The sequence below is a fragment of the Ooceraea biroi genome, chromosome 6, assembly GCF_003672135.1.
Source record: "Ooceraea biroi isolate clonal line C1 chromosome 6, Obir_v5.4, whole genome shotgun sequence".
NCBI classification, from domain to species: Eukaryota; Metazoa; Arthropoda; class Insecta; order Hymenoptera; family Formicidae; genus Ooceraea; species Ooceraea biroi.
Window position 1 is genome coordinate 8,632,715 of NC_039511.1, and position 23,230 is coordinate 8,655,944.

General features: G+C 34.2%; 3 protein-coding genes across 9 annotated transcripts; 1 reads left to right on the plus strand and 2 right to left on the minus strand.

Moving 5' to 3' along the window:
* Positions 1 to 314: 314 nt before the first annotated feature.
* Positions 315 to 10,212, minus strand: LOC105278610 (XK-related protein 6). Of its 3 annotated transcripts, none has more exons than XM_011337819.2 (5): positions 10,088 to 10,212; positions 2,481 to 2,797; positions 2,027 to 2,351; positions 1,486 to 1,641; positions 315 to 1,343 (listed from the first exon to the last, which is right to left on the minus strand). In XM_011337819.2, the coding sequence occupies exons 2-5, from the start codon at positions 2,781 to 2,783 to the stop codon at positions 850 to 852; spliced, it is 1,278 nt and encodes a 425-aa protein (XP_011336121.1). In that variant the 5' UTR covers positions 2,784 to 2,797; positions 10,088 to 10,212; the 3' UTR covers positions 315 to 849. The 3 variants fall into 3 exon arrangements, with proteins under 3 accessions (XP_011336121.1, XP_026826625.1, XP_011336119.1); XM_026970824.1 differs by lacking the exon at positions 10,088 to 10,212 and adding an exon at positions 2,878 to 3,067; XM_011337817.2 differs by lacking the exon at positions 10,088 to 10,212 and having other exon boundaries at positions 2,481 to 3,067.
* A 384-nt stretch (positions 10,213 to 10,596) lies between these two features.
* LOC105278611 (tyrosine-protein phosphatase non-receptor type 4) lies at positions 10,597 to 18,786 on the plus strand. Of its 3 annotated transcripts, none has more exons than XM_011337821.2 (17): positions 10,597 to 10,723; positions 11,692 to 11,903; positions 11,994 to 12,122; positions 12,302 to 12,350; positions 13,612 to 13,779; positions 13,871 to 13,991; positions 14,097 to 14,184; positions 14,263 to 14,415; positions 14,507 to 14,739; positions 14,845 to 15,009; positions 15,251 to 15,428; positions 15,515 to 15,682; positions 15,801 to 15,976; positions 16,062 to 16,261; positions 16,433 to 16,776; positions 16,853 to 17,137; positions 17,220 to 18,786. In XM_011337821.2, the coding sequence occupies exons 2-17, from the start codon at positions 11,754 to 11,756 to the stop codon at positions 17,301 to 17,303; spliced, it is 2,691 nt and encodes an 896-aa protein (XP_011336123.1). In that variant the 5' UTR covers positions 10,597 to 10,723; positions 11,692 to 11,753; the 3' UTR covers positions 17,304 to 18,786. The 3 variants fall into 3 exon arrangements, with proteins under 3 accessions (XP_011336123.1, XP_011336125.1, XP_011336124.1); XM_011337823.3 differs by having other exon boundaries at positions 15,275 to 15,428; XM_011337822.3 differs by having other exon boundaries at positions 12,302 to 12,344.
* On the minus strand, positions 18,124 to 23,086 carry LOC105278609 (calpain-7). 3 transcript variants are annotated; one of them, XM_026970821.1, is made up of 13 exons: positions 22,632 to 23,086; positions 22,398 to 22,561; positions 22,098 to 22,311; positions 21,616 to 21,938; positions 21,356 to 21,488; positions 20,841 to 21,031; positions 20,524 to 20,751; positions 20,130 to 20,374; positions 19,843 to 20,051; positions 19,560 to 19,768; positions 19,241 to 19,470; positions 19,028 to 19,131; positions 18,124 to 18,941 (listed from the first exon to the last, which is right to left on the minus strand). In XM_026970821.1, exons 1-13 carry the CDS (start codon positions 22,822 to 22,824, stop codon positions 18,865 to 18,867), a joined length of 2,520 nt encoding a protein of 839 aa, XP_026826622.1. In that variant the 5' UTR covers positions 22,825 to 23,086; the 3' UTR covers positions 18,124 to 18,864. The 3 variants fall into 3 exon arrangements, with proteins under 3 accessions (XP_026826622.1, XP_026826623.1, XP_026826624.1); XM_026970822.1 differs by having other exon boundaries at positions 18,124 to 19,131; positions 22,632 to 22,824; XM_026970823.1 differs by lacking the exon at positions 22,632 to 23,086 and having other exon boundaries at positions 22,098 to 22,264; positions 22,398 to 22,556.
* Between the last annotated feature and the right edge of the window lie 144 nt (positions 23,087 to 23,230).

Below are 23,230 nucleotides of genomic sequence, written 5' to 3' on the forward strand. Positions count from 1 at the left end.
TAAATATGCATACATACATGTATAAGTTATAAAAAGTACTAGCTAGATATGGCTAAAATATAAATTTTTTATTTATATGAATTTTGGAATATAAATACAGATAATAAAAACTGCTTGGCAAGTCATTAGCAAAAGTTTTAAAAGTTCAGAAAGTGATTTCCTTACATTCCATATGTAAAAATATGTAATATCAAAAGAGCATTTTTTATTGTTACAAAAATTCTCTATAATTCTTTTTCAATTTAATTTGAAAAGAGAAAATATTGATTATATTGTACACGCACGTGATATATCAAATATAGTAAAACAGTTAAATGTTTTGTATGTATATTTCGTTCCTCGTTTTTTTCTGAATATGTAAAATATTCATACTAAGCCTTAGATATCATTTTGGTAATATCTAATGCATTTAATGAATAATCTTAAACCCATAGTATGTTTCATACAAAATATGGTTTTGAAATCACATGGTACAAATATCCCTGAGAGATATTACTTCGTTATAGCTTAAATTAAATCTAAAGAATATCTTCTTAGTTTCATTAGCCCATCCAAATTGATGTGACCAGATACTCATACAAAATGCAGTCTTTAAAGAACGTTATTCTTAAATTATGAAGTACAAAATGTTATTTTAAATGTCGAAATAGTCTTAGTTATATTGAGCAATTACAACTATTTTGCAGAAGTATAATATATAAATTTTTTCAGATTTGAAAAAACTTACAAAAAAAGTTACGAATAATGCATAACAAAATCGTTGTTCAGTTTTAACTTCAAGTCCATATGTAACAAAAAAACATTGAAAATTGCATAAGATTTCGAGATTCTTATAATTGACATCTACAGTTACGCCACTTGTAACGGTGTGTTTAAACTATGTCGTCTTTTTGAGGGATGACACATAGTATAGTACACTAATATTGCTGCCACTCCCAGAACAAAGGAGACGAGACAGATAATAGGAAACGTATCAAAATACCAAGCACTCTTAACTTCAGGAGAAAGTTCAGTATATCGCCACAATAGGTTTGCGGCGACATTTTCCAACCCACAGAGCATATAAAAACACAGATGCTTCCAAAATGTGTTGCCATCTATGGTATTTAGAAATATAAAAGTATGGACTATACCAATGACCGTGGCAAATAATATAGAATAAATGCGTTCCTTGAACATTGGTTGCATGTGCGGTGGGCGACTGTAGGTTCGACAAAATTCTAATATTCCATTAGAATCGATTAAGATCCAAATTGTCATGCTTATCCAGTGCAGTACGCAACCAAGTATGGTATACAGGGGCCAAACGCTCGCAATCACACCGAGCGATATGATTCTTGCCACTGCGAACGTTATGTATATTTTTGTCAAATGTTTTATATTTTAGAGTTTGTTTTTTTATTTAATATATAATTAATTTATATATTAAATAAAATATAATTTTATTTTATTTTATATTTTTTTATATAATTATTCGATATATACCTGTAATGCAGAAGTGCCACAGAAATTGCAGAACGGTTCCTACAATACTAATGTTCGATTTATCCTGTTGTGCTAGTCGAACACTGCGATGATAACTGGCCATGGCCCATCCCATACTTGTGAGTGAACTAACGATACTACCTACTTGGTGTACAACTGGAAATAACGCAGAAGCATATTAAAAAGCTTATTTAACAAATGCCTCTTATATTTGTATTTAGTAATTAATATTTGATAACAGATAATAGATAATACTTGATAATAGATAAATTGAAACAAAAAATTATGTTTTCACATTACAGATCATTGATAAGCAGCAGACGATTAAATTCTCCACACACATAATAATTATAAACTAATATGATAAAGTAATATAACAATTTTAAATTATCTTTAGCAAAAAGATTTTTTTTTTCTACATCAGATTACCAATTTTTTGTGACATGAGATCTTTGTAAAACTACAACATATTTTTCCCTGAGTTGTTCATACATAAGATATGCAATCAGAAATTATAATACATTAAAAAATGATACATTACATTCAAAATTAACTTCATTATGGTAATGCTTCAGCATTAACGTCAGCTGCAGGATTTGTTGTGGTGCTGCTTCTAAAAAACATTCAAACACTCTCAATAACGCAACATCCTGATCCTCCTTGAGCATCTTGATGTAATATCGTCTCTCGCCAGCATGATCTCCAGACTTCTCGCATTTGCGTGCTTTTAAGGCATACTTCAAGGTTTCCCAGTAATGTATAACTGGTGCTAATTGCATAACGACAGCAATCACAAAGCATAATTTGCTTTGAATCAGTAAACGTGTTGTCTTATTGTCACTTAACGAGTCTGTACTAGAATTCATCTGTATTGATAAATATATATTAATTAAAAACAGAGACGCAGCATCTATATATAAAGATTGATTAATACAATGTGTGTGTGTGTGTGTTTAATCGTGAAAGGTGTAGTAAAAAAATATAATCTACTTTACTTCTTTATCTTGACGTTGCATTCTTTTGCTGACGATGACATTCACCAAAGAAGGCAGGATGATAAGACACATTGTCCAAGCAAAATATGTCATTTTGCCGGCCAGACAATATCGGACGGCGATGTTATAGTCAAAGCACATGTCCAAAATATGCATAACGATGGAACAAGCCAAAAGAAAGATATCTAACTTGGAGATGCAAGGAGCATCTGTCGGTATGTCCACGACGTCGGTATTAAAATGAATGACTGGAAACATGTTAGCCAAGTGGCCAAGGTGATGTTTGTGATTTCTTTCTTCCATAATTCCTATTGTTCCTGTCACGAAAAATTATATTCCATTGGAATGTGTAGAAATAACAATTTAGAGAAATATGTATGAAACAACTTCCTCATACATTTCTAAACGCACACTGATCAACACTGACGCATGTTTTACAATTTAAGGCGATTCTGGAGTTGCTAGTGAACTATTTTTTCACTAGCTCTCGTTACAGCGACCGTTCGCTAGCGACACCACCGACAGACTTGACAACTACCGACAGAATTGCTGGCGAAATGCGGCAACGTACAAACAAGCAAGCAACCGTGTACACTGAGGTGCATAAATTACTTCCTTTTTCGGTGTAAATGGTGTAGATAAGCGCGCTATCTGCGTGGTCGAATGTATGCTTCGCTTATCTACACCTATCTACACCGAAAAAGGAAGTCATTTATGCACCTCAGTGTACGTGAGCGCGCCGCGCTTCGGCCAACTTCGGGGCAGTAGACAAGCGCAATATAGCTATAGCGGGCTGACAGCAGCTTCGCCGTCGCTCGCAAAATTAGTCTAGGCTTCTTTAGCATATCTTGTCGCTCATGTCTCTCTCTCTCTTTCTCACTCTCTCTCTCTCTCTCTCTCTCTCATCGTATTTATTTTATTAATAATCGTTCAAATAAAATGTATAATAAATATGTTCTGTACAACAATATATATAATAAGTAAAGAGTGAAGAGAACAGAAAGATTAATGATAATTAATGAATAATAGAATAATAGAATAAATAAGTAATAGAAATCCAATATTGTCTCTTGGTCAATATGTACGCCTTTTGCACAAAAAAGTTGCGTCATTAATTTAAAAGTATAAAACTATTAATTATAAGTATACTTATTATTGTTAATACAAGAAAAATATATTTATAAAGTAATTTACAAATTACTTTTAAATTAACTAAAATGTTATTTGTTTCGTAAAATGTAATCTGTTAGTATATACTTTTTACGTTGTTAATAGCAAATACATATGTATTAAAATTAAAGGAAGAAATTGTTACTCAACGGAAACCGCGAGAAGGTGATCATGGTCTCTTCCATCAGGAGGAAATGCAAAACATTTCTTTTCCTAATATTGCAATAATAAAAATTGATGTAATATTAAAGAAAAGAATTTTTTGCATTTCCAAATAATGTGGACAGAATAGGATAGGTAGAGAGGATAGATAGAAAAAAGGATAAATAGAAAAGATATAAAGAATAGAACAAATAGAAAAAGGCAATGCATAGAGAACATTATAATTATTATAAAGCCATTTTACACGCGATGTATATCAGATGTAATTCAGAACAGAATTCGGAACAGAAAGCTTATTAAAAAGAGAACGTTTAAAATATATTAGAAGTACATCTATACATAAATAAATAAATAACTCATCTAATATACCATACAAAAAATATAAATAGCATTAATGAAATTATATCCTTCATTCGTCGTGAATTATAGATTGGGTAAAGTGACTTTTACACAGCAAGTACTAAATCATTTTTGACCGATAGTTTCGAGTTTTTAAACTATAATATCGAATTCGTTATGTTGAAAACGATTACGGAGTTCTCATAACAATGGTGAAGAGAATATAATTACTGAAAAGTCTAAGAATTCCACAATTCTATTTTTAACATGAACGAAATATTAATTTAAAGATGACTCAGAACGGTCGAAAATAATTTAGTACTTCTCGTATTTAAAGGAAAAAAGCGCATATGCCTTTTATCTAATATAATACTTAAAATGATATGTATAATACATTCGAAATTACGCCTAAGCTATAATTACTGCGGCTGCTATGATTTATTATTAAAGTTATAGCAAGCATGTTAGATAAATAAGTTAATGGGAACAACAGCAATAAAACTTGATTTATTTATCACAGAGAGATCAATTATTATGTACAAAATAACATATCTATTTTGCATATAATAATCTGTGAGAAATAAAATGTTTCTTAATATTATTTGTTGTTTTCAATCAATCAATTATATATTTGTCTTGCTATAATTTTTTAAACTGTTGAAAACATTACAGATAGACATGCAAAAGTCTCAGCAAATTTATTTAATATTAATCAATATATCTCCCATGAAATATCTCTTGTGAGAGTAATAAAGCTTTCGTACATTTTAAATATCTGTGTGAATTGGTTTTCTCATATCAATATATTTTTGCAGTACGTACCTTAACAAATAAACAATTGTTTTACTTCTTAATAATTATCATTTTTAACGCAATTAACTTTCTAATAATAAAGTACAGTTTGTTGCAAAACTGTATTGATATAAGATAACCGATTCACACAGATATTTAAAATGTACGAAAGCTTTATTACTCTCACAAGAGATATTTCATGGGAGATATATTGATTAATATTAAATAAATTTGCTGAGACTTTTGCATGTCTATCTGTAATGTTTTCAACAGTTTAAAAAATTATAGCAAGACAAATATATAATTGATTGATTGAAAACAACAAATAATATTAAGAAACATTTTATTTCTCACAGATTATTATATGCAAAATAGATATGTTATTTTGTACATAATAATTGATCTCTCTGTGATAAATAAATCAAGTTTTATTGCTGTTGTTCCCATTAACTTATTTATCTAACATGCTTGCTATAACTTTAATAATAAATCATAGCAGCCGCAGTAATTATAGCTTAGGCGTAATTTCGAATGTATTATACATATCATTTTAAGTATTATATTAGATAAAAGGCATATGCGCTTTTTTCCTTTAAATACGAGAAGTACTAAATTATTTTCGACCGTTCTGAGTCATCTTTAAATTAATATTTCGTTCATGTTAAAAATAGAATTGTGGAATTCTTAGACTTTTCAGTAATTATATTCTCTTCACCATTGTTATGAGAACTCCGTAATCGTTTTCAACATAACGAATTCGATATTATAGTTTAAAAACTCGAAACTATCGGTCAAAAATGATTTAGTACTTGCTGTGTAAAAGTCACTTTACCCAATCTATAATTCACGACGAATGAAGGATATAATTTCATTAATGCTATTTATATTTTTTGTATGGTATATTAGATGAGTTATTTATTTATTTATGTATAGATGTACTTCTAATATATTTTAAACGTTCTCTTTTTAATAAGCTTTCTGTTCCGAATTCTGTTCTGAATTACATCTGATATACATCGCGTGTAAAATGGCTTTATAATAATTATAATGTTCTCTATGCATTGCCTTTTTCTATTTGTTCTATTCTTTATATCTATCTATCTATCTACCTATGCTTTCTATCTTTTTTCTATTTTTTATATCTATTTTTTCTATCTTTTCTTCCATCCTTTCTTTCTATGTATCTTTTCTTTTTATATCTGGCTTTGTTGTACATGCCAGATCACAAATTGATCGCATCTGGCTTTGTTGTACATTTTTATGTTGGGAAAAGTGTCAGTTCCTTACTTTGTAAAATAGTAAGAAAATGACGTCTCATGCGTTTCATGTCATTAGAATATTTTTCCTCGCATGGATCTTTTCCCAACGCTACAGCTGTAGCACAGGCGGCATCATAAATACCACATCTCGTACTATGGTTGTGTTTGTACCTTTTCAAAAATTATATCGCTCACGTTTATTAGTGGAAAACGTTTGCGAATATAATCTTTATCCTTTGCTGCTAATTTGTTATATGTACAGTCGGGTATGCTGTCATACACATGCAGTTTGGAACCGTCAAAGAAAATGCACCGCCAATGATCGGTACAATTCCCTCTAATTATTTGCATGCTCATGTCGCTATTACTAGCGTCAATGAGCTGAGGAGATTCCAGGTACTGCACGCTTTGTGTCTCGAAAGGAGACGTCTCTTTGACGATGCGTAAAAATGCATCTAAAAAGATTCATCAGTCATTTTGCTGTGCAGAGGTAAAATATTCTGCTCCAGCAAAGAGAGAGGAACATTTGTCTCGTCGAGAGTTTTTTTAATAATTCTTGCATCTTCTTGAGAATTGTATTGAGTAATAGTGAACGATATAAGTTAAAATAAAGGTGATACTTGTAGTTGTGACGCATAGCGTGGCATATTAGGTGCAGCGTCTCGCGCAATCATGAGTTTCAGTTTGTCACGGGTTTGATTCCTGGTATATGTGTTTTTTTTTATTAAACAATGTACGTATTATGCTAATATACAAGAGATATTTGTCATATTATATGAATTTTTAAAATCATATACATGCAAGTGTAAAGAATGACTGACGAATGCATACGCATCTATATTTTTAATTTTGATTTCCTCTTTTATGCATCTCGTATGTATCTCGTTACATTTATGTGAGAAAGTATTGCTTCATATATAAAGGAAAAGTTATGGTATGTAATACATATGATTAATAAAATTCATATAATATAATAAATACTTCTAGCATATTAGCATAATACATTATATAATAAAAAAAGGGTATAGATCAGATACATATTAAAAAATACATTTATACAAAACAACATATATAATAGTAATCGTGTATTATACATACTACATATACTTTCATTGAATATACAAAGCAATGTATCTTTTTTACTACGCGCGAAAACTTTCTTTTAAAAGCGCTCTAATAATCCTTCATTCTATTCCGAGTCGGGGTCATTCATATTTTGTACGTACAAAGTGCATAAAATATTGTATTGTAGAAAATATAAAGCATATGCTGGTGCGGGGGCCAGAGGCGCGTATCGCGGCACTGATGCCGGCACGGTCCCGTATTCCACGTTTATCATTGCCGTAGCCGTATCGTCCGTCGCGTTGTTGCCACAATTTGCTTTTTTCCTTCTGGATATGTGGCAACCCCAGTCTCAGCGCCCGAATACGCGCCCGTCGAGGGGACATATCGAGTAGCGCCATCTCTCGCAATATCGAGCAACTAATCTTGTAGTCTGCATGACTCTTGGCCATGATTTCTAACCCAGATGTATGTACCAAATTTTCAAAAACGCTTTTCTTTTCTCTTACGCTTCTAAATTCATTTCTAAAAACCGCCTCATATTCGTTCATTCTGTCTTCATTCAAAAGTGCCTCACTTTTGTGCGTACAAGCTGCCAAACTTTTATATTAAGGAAATCATTTTACGAGGTTAGGTCAAAGCCTGTAAGAAAACCGTAAGTTAAAAATTTTTCTTTATTTTTTATTTAAAATCAAGCACTTTTGAATGTATTTCAGTATGTACTTTTATCGTGGAGAAGGATTTTCCATTCTGTAAAACCAATAAAGAGTAAAGCGTTTACAAAAAAAGTCACTAGATTTCGGTATTACTAGCAACTCCAGGATCCCCTTAAAGACTCCAGGTACTAGTAACAGTAATACCAATCACCACTCTCAAAATCCTCTATATTTAAAGCATGAAATTTATGTAGATTTGAGAGGCGATACTTAGAACATATAGGGTGCGTTCGTTTACGCAGTGGCTGCCGTAGATGTTGTTCGTTTACTCTGCCTGCGAAAGCAACTGCAGTGCAGTTTGTCATTCGTTTATGCAGAGATATATCCCATCTGCGCAGCTACTTCAGAGGTACTGCTCTGGATGCTCTGCTTGCGGTGTTGCATAAACGAACGTAAAACTGCTTCCATTTAGGCTGGTATATAAGATCCGACTATGAATACCGGCCTTAAAACGCTTCCATATTGAACTTGGGCAGTGTTCCGATTTTCAGTACTAGCAGTGAATAGAGACCTCATAATCTCACAACATTTCGTATATTAATTAAACAACATTAATTAACCAACATTAATTATGATTTTCTCAAGATGTTTGGAAATTGTTTACAGTATTTCTTAAATGATTTAGAAGTGAAAATTATTAATTGAATAATATAATTGAATTATTCTGACATAATATTTGAGACGTGTTTCACTATTGCGTTATTGATGCTGTATTAAGAGCTCTCCATGTTATAGAGATGTTTATTATTTGTTTATGAACAGACCGTTTACGAAATGTTGTGAGATTATGAGGGTCTCTAGCAGTGAATAATGGAACGCAGCCTTGGTTCTATATGAATGGGATCTGCCTTGAAAATGAGTTATTTTATAAAAATAAAGAACGAGAAAGGTGAAGAACAAGCTCTGCAAATTGATCCTACAAAATTATAATTAAAATTAAATTAAATATACTAATATATAATATACAAAAAGTTAAAGGTAGAACATTTCATTTACCACTTCCTTTACAACAGACTTTGAATAAATTATGTTCTAATACTGATCCAATAAACCTAAATCACGAATTTATTTTACTTCGAAATGTTCCAACTAAATCAAAAATTATTTGGAAAATCGGAACGCAGCCTAAGTTCAATATGGAAGCGTTTTAAAATTATAATTAAATTATTTACTATCTGACCATAAATTAAAATCTGAGTTACTATTACTGTTGATCAGTTCCATTACCGTATGATATGAATAACATTATTCAATATCACGTCCATTATTATTCTAAAAATTAAATTTTTTAATGAAATGTGCTTCAGATATTTAAAAAACAAGTAATAACTAACCTTTAAACAAAAGGGTAAATATCTTAAAAATTACTGCCGCAAAATTGCTAAAATTTACTTAACGATATGTACGGAGCCGCTTTACCGAAACGCAACCGAAAATCCCATTTGAAGCGATCCAAAACACCCGCACCAATCTGCACACGCGCAGCCGTTCACGCAGGAGTGCGTTCGGCAAATTATGTCACGTGATCAGCAGATGAAATACGCAGTGGATGCACTAATTACTGCGTAAACGAATGCAGCCTATGTCTGCACCGTGAGGCTGAAGTCACATGGCACGTATTTTCTGCGTAACGCGTAACCGCGTAACCAATCACATTGTTTCATTTGGATATCAGCTTCTGCAGGCAAAGATTTGATTGGTTACGCGGTTACGCGTTACGCAGAAAATACGTGCCATGTGACTTCAGCCTCATTGTAGAACGCGCTCAGTTTACACCGATTATTTAATACGCGTATCAAATATAAAATATTAAATAACTAGTGCATTCGTTTAGTCATTGGCTGATTAGCTCAAATGTACATATTTGATACGCGTATCAAACGATCGGTGTAAACTAGGCTTATGATGAAACCATACTCCGAAAATTACTATTTAAACGCGTAACAGCGCACTCTACAATGGAGTCATTTTTGGTACCCTTGAAAAATTTTTACTATGAGCTCGACTCTCTTTTACTGGTGTGTGTGTGTGTGTGTGTGTACACACATCTGGCGCATATGTATACATATGTTCAGTTACATATGTATGCATATTATGCACACATTACCTGTGCTATGCAGCCGCGCTTTTTACTAGGCGTCAAACGCCTCTCGCATAATTGGGATGTTAAAGCCGATTAGGTTGTTCGTTCCACGCAACTCGCGAAACGCGGTTCTCCCACATGTATTATTCAGCTCTCGTTTCACACGTACACGTATACGTATACGTACACTGCACTCAATAGATCGCGAATACGCGCGTATGTTTGTAAGCTTGTCGCGAAATCGCGGAGTGCTTTTATCCGCGATTGATTGCACATCGCTGCTCCGGGCCGATTGTACGTTCGGCGTTGTCTCGCGCGTTGGCAAGAGTGAACGAGGTGGAGCTGAAAAAAGTGGATAATTAAAAATTGTTAGTTCGATCGCACCGAAAGAGTGCGATCAGTGTTGAGATTGGGAAACGCGCGTGCGAGTGCCGTGTCGCCGCTCCGAAATGATACATGTCCACTCCGAGTGGACGGTACTCGAATCCTCACAATTATGAGACGGTGCTTGAGCGTACCTCGTCCGAAAATCGAGCGCTGTTCTGAGAAGGAAAGAGTTCCGGGGACCGTACGTGCGTCTGCGAGGGTTCACCGAATTTCACATACGAGGTTTCGTCGCGGCCACAAGTAAAACGTGTGGCTCGTATCATGAATGTGAATGTGAGTGAGCCAGTAACTCGTACTTGCAATTAAATTACTCGCGAGATACTCGCGTGTCACTGTCGCGATTCCTGTGCGCCCAGCAATGAAAGATCTCGCACGCTTGGTACAGTAGCTCGTGGCATTGGCGTTGCTGTTAAAATAATTTTGTCACGCACATCCCTTCTGTAATTTATGCTAATTGTTGCGCTTTTTAATATTAATACTCCGGTGGTTTGGGAAAATAATGCTGAATCAGTTGTGTGCCGCGGCAATCACGCTCACGGTCCTGTTCTCTTTTTCACGCGTAGACTATTTTCAGAATATTCCCGTTCTACATTATTCTGGCACACAGTAGATGGCAATTTGATTATGTAACTCATTGTTGGATTATTGACCTAAAATCTTGGTGAATTTATTTTGATATTGATGACGTCCTTAAAATGTAATTATACTTTTATCTTGTCTATTCTTGGTTTGAAATATTAGATAGCATAAAATCTCATTCTGACTGAGTAATTCGAGTGCAAGAAGGAGGCATGCTTTCAGAAACTTTCTTCTTACTAATCAGTAATGTTCACATAATTTAAATGATAGAATAATCATTTTGTTATGTACATTTGTATAAGAACTTTGCTTGGACAGAGATGTATGGGACAACTCTGTGTGCCACATTTTGTTGATTTTGTATTAATTATTTATTAACTTTTAATTATGAATGTGTAATAGTTTTTTCCTTGATCTTGATATACATATTCAGCTTTCTCATATGTATTTGTAAAACATATGTATTATAATAACCCCAAATATACATTATGAAATTTTATAAAATATTTTTCCTTGATTAAAAAATTTATTGCCAGTTTTGCGCATTGTAGAGATCTGCCAGATCAAAATGTATTAAACAAGTGCTTACTAGAAAATTGTTGGCCATATTAAATTTTTTATTAACCTATTGATATTTATTGTCTGTTTGATTTTCAATATAGGTAGTCAGCATAGCAGAGAGGTGGTGTCGAGAAGGTGGTTGACACGCCTTCATATATTTGAGATGATTGAGAGCGTATCACGCAGAGCGTTGAGTGGCTCCAGTGGGAGCTACCACGTTCGTGGTGCTGAATTAGCAAGGAATCGCAGATTGAAATCTTTATCAGCTACTGTTACTTTTTTAGACGATACACAACACACATTTCAATTAGATGTAAGTCCGTGAGATGTTCTTCTTAATAGCTAATTAATGATTGAATGCAAATAATAAAAATATGTGTGTGAAAACTATATATGTATACAGAAACGAGCAAAGGGGCAAGTTCTATTGGACTTGGTGTTTCAACATCTAGAACTTATTGAAAAGGATTACTTTGGTTTACAATATGCAGAAAATGGAGTTAACGCGACTATTCCTACATCTGATGTAATGGTAATGTATCTAAAATTTGTACAATAGCTTTTCCTTACATGTAAGACCTTAATATTATCAAATATATCTATATATTTATATATAAACATTTTAATATTTGTATTGGATATTTAAAATGATAAGAAAATGATATTTAATTGAAAGAAGAACTTTTTAATTTTTGACATAAAAATTTTCAGAGATGGCTGGATCCCTCTAAGCCCATAAAAAAGCAGATAAGAAGTAAGGGTAAAGATCGTAGTTTCTTATTCAAACATCATTAAATTATGTGAAAACTAAATATACAGGGTGTCCCATTTTAAATGCCGCAGGCAAAAATCTCGAAAAATATGGGACATACGGAAAAATGTTTCGAACAAAAGTTGCATGGTTTGAAGGAGGCCACATGATGAAAATATGTACTTGACCTTGAGTGACCTTTTCAAGGCCAGGTCAATGTGATGGATGTTTTCTTAAATGGGACCCCCCTTTTTTATTGTATATTCTTGTAGCCTAGTTCGAGAGCTTTCCAAAACACTACCGACTTTTGTTTTTTACCCAAGCAGTTCCCAAGATATGAAGCGTCAAAGTTGACATACCGCCGGCATTCGCATTACCCGATGTACACCGCGGGGAGGTTGCTCGGTCGGATTTGTACATCATAGTGGCCCTAAAAAGGGCCGATTTTGTGTATGGGGGTGTGGTAAGTAGTACTAGTACTAGTAACTCCAAATGGAATGCACAGTATTTACTAATAAGCAGAGCTCGGACTTTAGTGCCGCTATCCCCACTCCAGGTGCTCGAGCGCCGCGAGAGACAGTGCCGACTATGCCGGTGAAGCGGCCTAAGCAGATGAGAGGTACCATTGCGTAAATTGAAATATTTTTTGATTGTTTGAGGCACCGTCTCTCGCGGCGCTCGAGCACCTGGAGTGGGGATAGCGGCACTAAAGTCCGAGCTCTGCTTATTAGTAAATACTGTGCATTCCATTTGGAGTTACTAGTACTAGTACTACTTACCACACCCCCATACACAAAATCGGCCCTTTTTAGGGCCACTATGATGTACAAATCCGACCGAGCAACCTCCCCGCGGTGTACATCGGGTAATGCGAATGCCGGCGGTATGTCAACTTTGACGCTTCATATCTTGGGAACTGCTTGGGCAAAAAACAAAAGTCGGTAGTGTTTTGGAAAGCTCTCGAACTAGACTACAAGAATATACAATAAAAAAGGGGGGTCCCATTTAAGAAAACATCCATCACATTGACCTGGCCTTGAAAAGGTCACTCAAGGTCAAGTACATATTTTCATCATGTGGCCCCCTTCAAACCATGCAACTTTTGTTCGAAACATTTTTCCGTATGTCCCATATTTTTCGAGATTTTTGCCTGTGGCATTTAAAATGGGACACCCTGTATATATTCTAAATGGTTGTCTGTTGGCATTTGTTTGTTATAACAATTACTAGTTAGTAGCTAGAAAAATATAACGTGCATTTTGTGTTTTAGGTGGACATTTCTTTTTCAAAGTAAAATTTTATGTATCCGATCCTAGCAAATTACAAGAGGAATACACCAGATACCAATTTTATTTACAAATACGAAGAGATATTCTTCAAGGGAAACTTCAGTTGCCTCCTAGTACAGCTTGTCTAATTGCAAGTTACACAGTGCAATGTAAGTGTGATAAGAAGTAACATGGAAATTATTCTCAAAATATAATGTAAAATAAATAGTAAATTAATATGTATTGACTTTCTTTATTTAGCGGAATTGGGAGATTATCATCCAGAGGAACATGGGTCAGGCTATCTCTCGCAATTGCAATTGATACCTGGACAGACGGAAGATATGGAAAAGAAGATATCAGAGCTACATAAGCTGCATAAGTCTGTATATTTTATAATTCATGCATAATTAATAATAATAATAATAATAATGTTCTTGCAAATGTCGCTGATTTTATTATTAACGATAATATTTTTTATTTTTAGGGGACAGTTGCCAGCTGATGCAGAATTCAATTTTTTAGATCATGCAAAGCGTTTGGATATGTATGGAGTGGAATTACATAAAGCGAGAGTACGTCAAAATACATCCAATTGAGAAGTACATTTTTGTGTTTTGCGGTCACGCATAAATACCTTGTTTCTCTTTTAGGATTCGACAAACAAAGAGATACAATTAGGCGTTACGTCGATCGGTTTGGTCATATTTCAAAACGGCATTAAAATCAACGTATTCTCATGGTCGAAAATAGTTAAGATTTCTTTTAAGAGAAAACAATTTTTTATACAGCTTCGACGAGAACAAGTGAGTCCGATTATTGATTCGCTTGACACGTGCGATCGTTTTCAGCCAATTTTGGAGAATGCGTGAATTGATACGTTCATGTATGTTGCAGTCTGAAACCTACGATACATTACTGGGCTTCAACATGCAGACTTACCGTAGTTCGAAAAATTTGTGGAAGGCCTGCGTCGAGCATCACACTTTCTTTAGGCTGCACAGTCCGAAAATGCGACCAAAACGGTTTCCCCTCACTTTAAGCAGCAGGTTTACGTATTCGGGGCGAACGGAATTTCAAACGGTTGAAGATGGGAAACACAGAGCGCGCGTGGAAAGGACGTTTATACGGTAACGATTAAGCGTTAAATTATTATTTAATATATATATATATATATATATATATATATATATATATTATTAAGTTTCTTTTCACAAAGTTCTCAACTAATTTAGATCACCCAGCAAGAAAATAGCTCATGCTATTGCGTCTGTTACCGAAGACAAAGGCAAGATGACAATACCTCCTGGAAGATCTTCACGATCGTACGACAATAAGGTGCAGTCCCTCGGTGCACGTGAACCACGTCAGGCGTGGGGTGAAGGAAATCAAAGTGACGAGTTAGTAATATACAATAATCACACGTTGTTCCGTCATAATTAATTAATTAATTATTTACCATAATTAATTTATGGTTTCTATCATATTTTTATCATATATCTATCATATTATAAAATATCATAATTTATGATTTATTTAATTCGCGTTCAAACAGTTAACACGAGTCATCGAACAATATTTGTTTTCTTTTAACACACGCATTCGTTTAGCGTTTTTAGTTTCATTTATTTCCTCTTATAGTGAAGGTGGTTTTTTATCTTTGAGGGAAGAAATAACAGCAAGCTACACGCAAGGTGGAGCGTTCTCTCCAGCGTTAGGATCTCGAATATTCAGTTACGCGGATGACGATACAGCTGCCGAAAGAAATATCTATGATCTGCCAGATTATAGCGAACCAACTAGTTCGCCAGCACCGCAAGTACGCAGAGTATCTAACGAAAATACAGACGACAATTCAAATAAAAGCAAGAATATTGCGTAAATGTGTATTTTTTGTTGCCGCAGATATTGGAGGATGGTCTAGTGACGATATCTTTGACACCGGACGAACAAGGCCGTTTTGGCTTTAACGTAAAAGGTGGATTAGATTTAGATATGCCGATCTTGGTGTCACGCGTTGCCCCGAACACACCCGCTGATCGCTGCTATCCAAAACTGAACGAGGGAGATCAAGTGAGATTATTTATTTAACGCGTATCCCGCGAATTATTTTCAGTAGATCTTGCAATATCAATTTGTACATGATGAAAAGCGTCACGTATTTTAAAATTATATTATATTATTTGTTTAGGTTGTTTACATCAATGGAATCGACGTTAGTGGCTTGTTGCATGAGCGCGTGGTAAATTTAATACGGCAGTCACGCGACCGCGGATCCGGTGAACTCACGCTAACTGTCAGACCTAATGCCCTGTATAACGCATTGGCTGGTACCGACGAGACATCTGAGGAAGAGCCACCTTATAGGTAACGTAACTTCCATCCAGATTAAAGATCACTTTACACGTACGTTGTATTGCTGAGTCTAATCCAAATATAAATCGAATCGCAGATATGTACCTGATGCACCTCATGCGGCCATTGGATCTGATGCATTGGCGCAATCTATGCTGTTGCTCGCGGATGGTCTAGCGAGCGGTGCCCTGATCGCGCAATACGAACAATTATACAGAAAGAATCCGGAACTCACGTCACTCGAATCGAAGAAACCAGAGAATCAGTCGAAAAATCGTTACCGGGATATATCACCGTGTAAGTTAGCATCTTCTGCATTCTTCTAATTTTTTTTTTCATTTTTTTAAATAAAATTTGCATCCTTCTAATAAAAAGAATCAAATCAATTAAGAATTAAATGATCGAATTAGTCAAAAAATCTGTCAAAAGATCAAAATAATGGTACAATATACATATTTTGTTTTACAGACGACGTTACTCGAGTAATTTTGATGGGATCTGCAAATGGAGATTACATTAACGCCAATTATGTGAACATGGAGATACCAGGATCAGGGATTATTAATAGATACATCGCTACGCAAGGCCCGCTGTCTTCCACTGTCGCCGACTTTTGGCAAATGGTTCTAGAAGCCGGTAGTACGCTCGTTGTTATGTTGACGACCCTAGTTGAACGCGGTCGTGCAAAGTGTCACCAATACTGGCCGGCGTATAATGAGACTCTGACGTTAAGAAATCTTACTCTTACGTCGACCGCAGAAAACGTCGAAGATACATTTATTTTTCGAGAATTTATACTCCGCGATGTCAATGTGAGTCTCAATAATGTTTCGCACCTTTTAATACCTTTAATACTATCTTTTTATGCATGTTTACATATTCTTACAGACCGGAGAAGAAAGAGATATAACGCATATGCAGTATTGTAGCTGGCCTGACCACGGAGTGCCCAGTGATTGGCGACAATTTACCACGTTTACAGAGCGCGTGAGAGCAGCTCGTACTGGAATAGTCGAACCTGCGGTTGTGCACTGTTCCGCTGGCATAGGACGAACCGGTGTGCTAGTTTTAATGGAAACTGCATTGTGTCTAATTGAAGCTAATCAACCAGTCTACCCATTAGATATTGTACGCTCTATGAGAGATCAGAGAGCGATGATGATACAAAATGCTGTGAGTAAATTGTGTTTGCTATGCACGTATGTTACGTATTTAGATAACATTGCTTAATCTATTTAAATATTATATTTTCCAGAGTCAATATAAATTTGTGTGTGAAGCAGTCCATAAGGCTTACAGCGAAGGAATAGCTAAGCCACTTCCAGAGTTCAGTAGGTGAAAATGAAAATTCAAGAGATGGGCAGCATTGTAATTATACCATTTCTTCTCTTACATTTTGCATCAAACATCATGCCACTAGAAAGTAGTTTTATACTTTGACAATAACGTATATAATATATATTTAATCTAGCATATCCTAAATAGAAAAAAAAACACGTTTATTATGTACATATATCTCATTAATACGTAACTGACATCCAGTTTTCATTCACCGCTTTATTAAAAAATGTTTATTTCTTAATTTTATTGTACACAGGAGATCGATTAGTATTTTAGTGATTTCTATTTAATTTCTTTATACGAAATATTTATTGAAATATTTCATGCAAAATGTGATCTTATTTGTCGTGTATGTTAATTTTTTTTATAATAATTTAAAATATATTTCTGATACATAATATATATCTAAGAAATGTGAAGATGGCGATGTATTACTAAATGTACGACGTAGTACTAAACTTATGAAGGAAATAACTAGATTTAAAAAATTGCGCAAAAAATTCTAGACGCAACGTAACATTTGTGCAAATTAACTGTTTTAAATAATGAATTCAATTTTATTTAAAATGAGAATTTAACATTTACATTTGATTTATATTAAATAGAGGAATTGCTTTAATTAATATAACAAAAACTGCCATTATATTATATACAATTCAAATATTAGCACATATTTTTACATTAATTATTTTAGGTAATTTAAGATCGAATTCTTTTAGAGAAAGATATATGACGCAGTGTCATTTATTGTAAAACTCTTTTTAATTTTCAAGCATTAGATATGTTGTGAAAGATTATAAGAAATCAAGAGAATTATATATACTAATGCATAAATTAATATATTTACATCACACAAATTTCAAGTACAATTATGGGACATAATGAATAAAAAGATAACAAATAAGAGGTTTGGATATGATGATAGAAATAAAATGAAGTACGCGATATAAATAGAATATACGCAATTAAATGAGTTTAATGTACTAAATGTTTAGCTTAGTGGTATTATCACATAAATTATTGATGGTAAAACTTGAGTGAATTTGGAGGTGATTTCACTCTACATCAAAAGTTTCATAATTACTAAAAACTGAATTATAAAGATGAAGGTAGATGCAATTGATATTTTTGCATTAAATTTTGGTTTTACACATTAATCAACTCCAAATTTGTCAAGGAAATTACCATTGACAATTGATGCAATCAAAATTGTACGACAAACTATGAAATTTTCTTTCGTCCACAAAAAAGAAAATCTTATATTTAAAACATACAGCGAAGTACAATCTTAAATATTGGCAGCTTTTAGGCAAACTTTTTACACAAGTAGCTATCTTATATATGCATATACATGTAAAAGTATGGTTGTGTATCTCCGGCATGAATCAAAAAATTATGTGAAAGCGTGAAGGTCATTTGAATCTTTATTTTATTTTATATGATGTAAAACAGCTAATCAATTCAAATAAATTTTATACTGACAGAAAAAGCACTGTGGTAATCCAAGATCAACTAGTATAAAGCTACTATTGAAACATTTGACAAATGTTTACGTACACCTAATACGTACAGCTAACTACAGTTAACTTCACAAACACATTGTGAGCACTTTTTACCTGGCATGTTTGTTGGATTGCTTGGCAAAATAAAACGTCAGTTGTAGTTCAACAATGTATTTAATTTACTAGAGAAGCTGAATTTGTAAATTAAAAGAAGACTTACAAATTAAAAAGAATGGTCCCTCTTGATTAGGTGTATATGTCGAAGGAATAATATGATACGTTCCTGCTGGTACATTCTCCAATTCCAAATATACAAATCCAGATCTGCAAATAGAAATTATGATAAACTGTAAATTTATGAGACATTTTCAGAAGATATTTTCACAGCTGAAATAACTGCGATGCAAACAAAAGAAAATGAAAACACGCAAACCTAAATGGTCCAGAATTTTTCGTTTTGAATGCAGTTGGTGCATTCGTGTCGTTCAGCACAACGGTAGTAATGTCAAAGCCTATTTGGTACTGTTTGGGTCCTTTCAAAATAATTAATAAATAATTATTGGTATTGGCGCTCTCAAGTATCATCTGGTATCGCGGATTATTTACATATGTGGGATGATTGCCACATCCTCCTGCAGTGACGCCTTTCCATTGACCTGTAATCTAAAAAAATAATATAATAAAATAATAAAATATATATAATATAAATTGATATAAATAATAAATAATAATGTAAATAAATAAAAATATACCTCCTCTTCATATTTATAAAGTTGGGGTATTTTTCGCAGGATAAATGGACACGTTCCATAAGCACGAAGCGTATAGTAGATGGTATTTGTCTTTTCGTACTGAGATATGACCAAAGTGTATTTTGTGTCGCTCTGCTCTCCCAATTTAATCTTACACAAATAATGCGGGCTGTTTATTCTCACACCGTCTATGTACGGAGGTGGATCATCTAAACAGTTTTTTTATTTAAATACTCATAGTTAAAGACTGAACGATCTATGAACAAATTAACTGTACGCTTACGTGGATAATACACTCTCTTCCCGTCATTACGATAAATTAAAACTGTAATGTACTCTTGATTCTGTCGGAAGTCCGCTATGTCTGTAATATGCCTGGTGAGAAGTATCCAAACAGCACCGCTTCCTTTGCTTTGTATTTCCAGTGCGAATTGCGGATTGTCGCCGATATTGTACGCGTCTTTTGCAGGTCCGACACCAGCTTTCCACATCCTACAATGAAATAAAATTGAACAGTGCTGCTACAATATATAATAATGATGCAAAAAATACAATAAAAGTATTACGTACTGATGTATGCAGTAAGTGTAATTGAACAAGCCTGGATTCCAGTTTAAATAAAACACGTCAAAAAATCGACATATGCTCTCGTAATCGATCCAGAAGATGCCATTATCAAACTCCGATGCGGATTCTGGATCGTAATTCAATGCCTCCTTCAAATCCTGAGTCCAATGCTTCGCATCGAGCTCAGAATAATTGCCTCGCCATCGCAAATGGGACCATGGATTTTTCACCTGCAGTAATCTCTCTCCCTGTACGCGTGCATTAATACAATCGGTTAAATGCTTCACTCTTTCAGCCAATGACAAGTGTGTGGCTTATTTAAGAAAAAAGATTTGCTGTTTTTAAATTTACAAGGATAAATACAAAGATAAATGCGCCATCCTTTTGTTTCACTCACATTAATCTTTCTCACATCAAGAACAGCATATGCATGGCTCGGTACGAGGCCTGTGCGATCTGCGTCCAAATTCGATAACTCTCCTGTAGCCACAGTGACTAACACATCACCCTTGTGAAGCCGTAGCAATAATGTATCAAATAAAACATCCTTGTTAAAATCTGCCTCGTTTGGTCTGATTGCCCACCTTTCGGGTATCCAACCAGTTAAGGCATGCAAATCTATATTCTGTGGAAGCAAATGTATTTGAAAGATTGAAAATAATTGCATTCGTAGAACAATCGCAAATTGAATGCTGCAAGTAAACGTGAACTCACGCTATTTGATCCAGGAAAATCGTAACCACCCATTACTTTCATATAAGCCTTCTCGAGCAAAGAAATCCATAGCTCCCCACGATTGCTAGAGTAGGAACAGAGTAATTGGTTGTACCGGCTTACAGGCAGAAGATCATCTATTATTACTTTACGTGGTATGCCATTGATGTGTAGTTTCACCATGTACTTTCCTGATATTATACGTTCATCTCATTTCTCGCTAATATATAATAAATATTCTAGTATAGGCATTTTCTATTTATGCGAGGCAAATTTTTATCACTTTAGTGATGAGTAATAAGTGCTCTTTGAGTGTATCTTTTAATTGCATATTGCAATTGCGATGTGTAAGGGAGTAAATAATGTCACTAACAATAAGTGTGAGCAATTAAAATTGCTTTCGCATGAAAAAATTATAAACATCAGATAAAGTGCTCGTATAGAATGTATCATGTAAGCATGTAATTCTTAATGTAATGCGTGGAACATGTACAAGCAAATGATGGAGGAGTTACCGAATGGATTGTATACGGGCTCCTTCTGTTTATTTTTGGGATAAATGATGGATGTTATGAGTCTCCGTCCGAATTTCTTTTCGTATTGAGCACTCACTGCGAGCGAAGCAACAAATGAACAGTCAGAGACCACCTGAAAAAAAATTATTAAATTATTAATCAAGAGCGCACTATAACTTACACTTTAGCATAAAATTAATATCAAAAATATTAATTTATTAATAAATATTAATATAAAAATATATATACATGTTACTAACAGTCTGTTTTATGCTGTAGTAATCGACATGATGACCAATAACCATCTTGGGATCGGAATATAATTCTTCTGGCCGACGCCATCCAGCAAAATCGGGCTTTTGCTTTGGTGCCAGTTCCAGTAATCCATCCTTATCGGTAAACGGAATGGCATACTGAAATTTCTCAGTCAAATCAATATTCATAAATGGTACGAACTCGTGCTCGTTTATGTGAGAGCTACGAAGCAATACTCTCTTTTCTTCTTCCGTGTAATTGGTACTACCTCCAGTTATTTTGAGATGCCCACTGCTTCCTCGATGGAGCGAGGATCTCGTGTTTCTTGCTAAAATGTATTCAAGTACAGCTATAGTTTCACTCTTTTTTCTATAACATTATATAATTAATTATACAATGTTATAGATAATATAATTAATAATCATAATTAATAATTATATAATAAATTATATAATATAATTGTCAAGCATTATAACATAAATAAAACCTGGAGTAGTTGACGGTGCATTTACTGGTTGTTCCTCCTCTACCGATTGTTCAGTATCTGGTAAACTAGTTTCTGGTACAGATGGTAGTCTAGCTAAACTTTTCATGATACTTTCATCTTCTGTAGTTTTGATGCCTTTCAAAGATTCTGCTCTCTCAACGGCAACTCTAACAAGATTCGTTAATTTCGCTTTTACATCTGTATCATTAGTTTTCTGTAAAGTATTACATAAATTGCATATAGAAATCATAGTTAAACAAGTATGTAATAACTACTACTGATGAAACAAATTATTCTTACTGCGCTAAGACCAAGCTCAGCAGCATCGGTATACAACTTTACTGCAATGTCTTTTAAACCAGCCTCATCCGCATCTAACGCTTGGTTCATAAGAAATTTACATCTTTGCAACTCAGATTGGTGCGAAGGCTCCGTCTTTTGATTATTCTGTTCCTCCTCGTGAACTAGACGTTTTCAAAGAATTTTCTCGTAAATTTCATTTACGATTTCTGAGATTCCATCATGTGAGCTTACCGAGACGCTGTATCGCCAAGATCCTTTCCCGATAATCCGCGAGTTTTTGCTCATATGTGTCATCTAATTGTAACCTAACGAGAAGTTTGATAGCGATATCGTAATAATATAGGGCTTGTTTGTATTGACCATTCCCATCAAACTGCACAGCTCTACGAGCAGCGAGTAACGCTTCGTCCAAAGTTTCTGGCATTTCAACGACGTCGAAGAAAATTAAAGAAACAAGATTAGAGAAATACAGGATCCAGGTTAGAAGTTGACGATGGATCGTTTCGCTGCATCAAACACAAAGTTTTCATGGGATTTAGAAACTTTTCGCTAAAATAGCATAAAATTGTAAACATAAGGACATAATATGACAAGATGTAAAATATACGATATTTATACGAACAAACATGAATGACTCGAATACCGCAAATAAAGGTAAATGTTCATTGTGTCGCTCGTCGCTCATTTTTAGCGTCAAAACAAGTCACGTGATCAAAATTAACGCTGGACAATGGTCAATTTTGATCACGTGATCTGTTTTGACGCTAAAAATGAGCGACGAGCGACAGCATGAAATAGCACCTTTAACCGATAAAAATAGGATGTGTTCT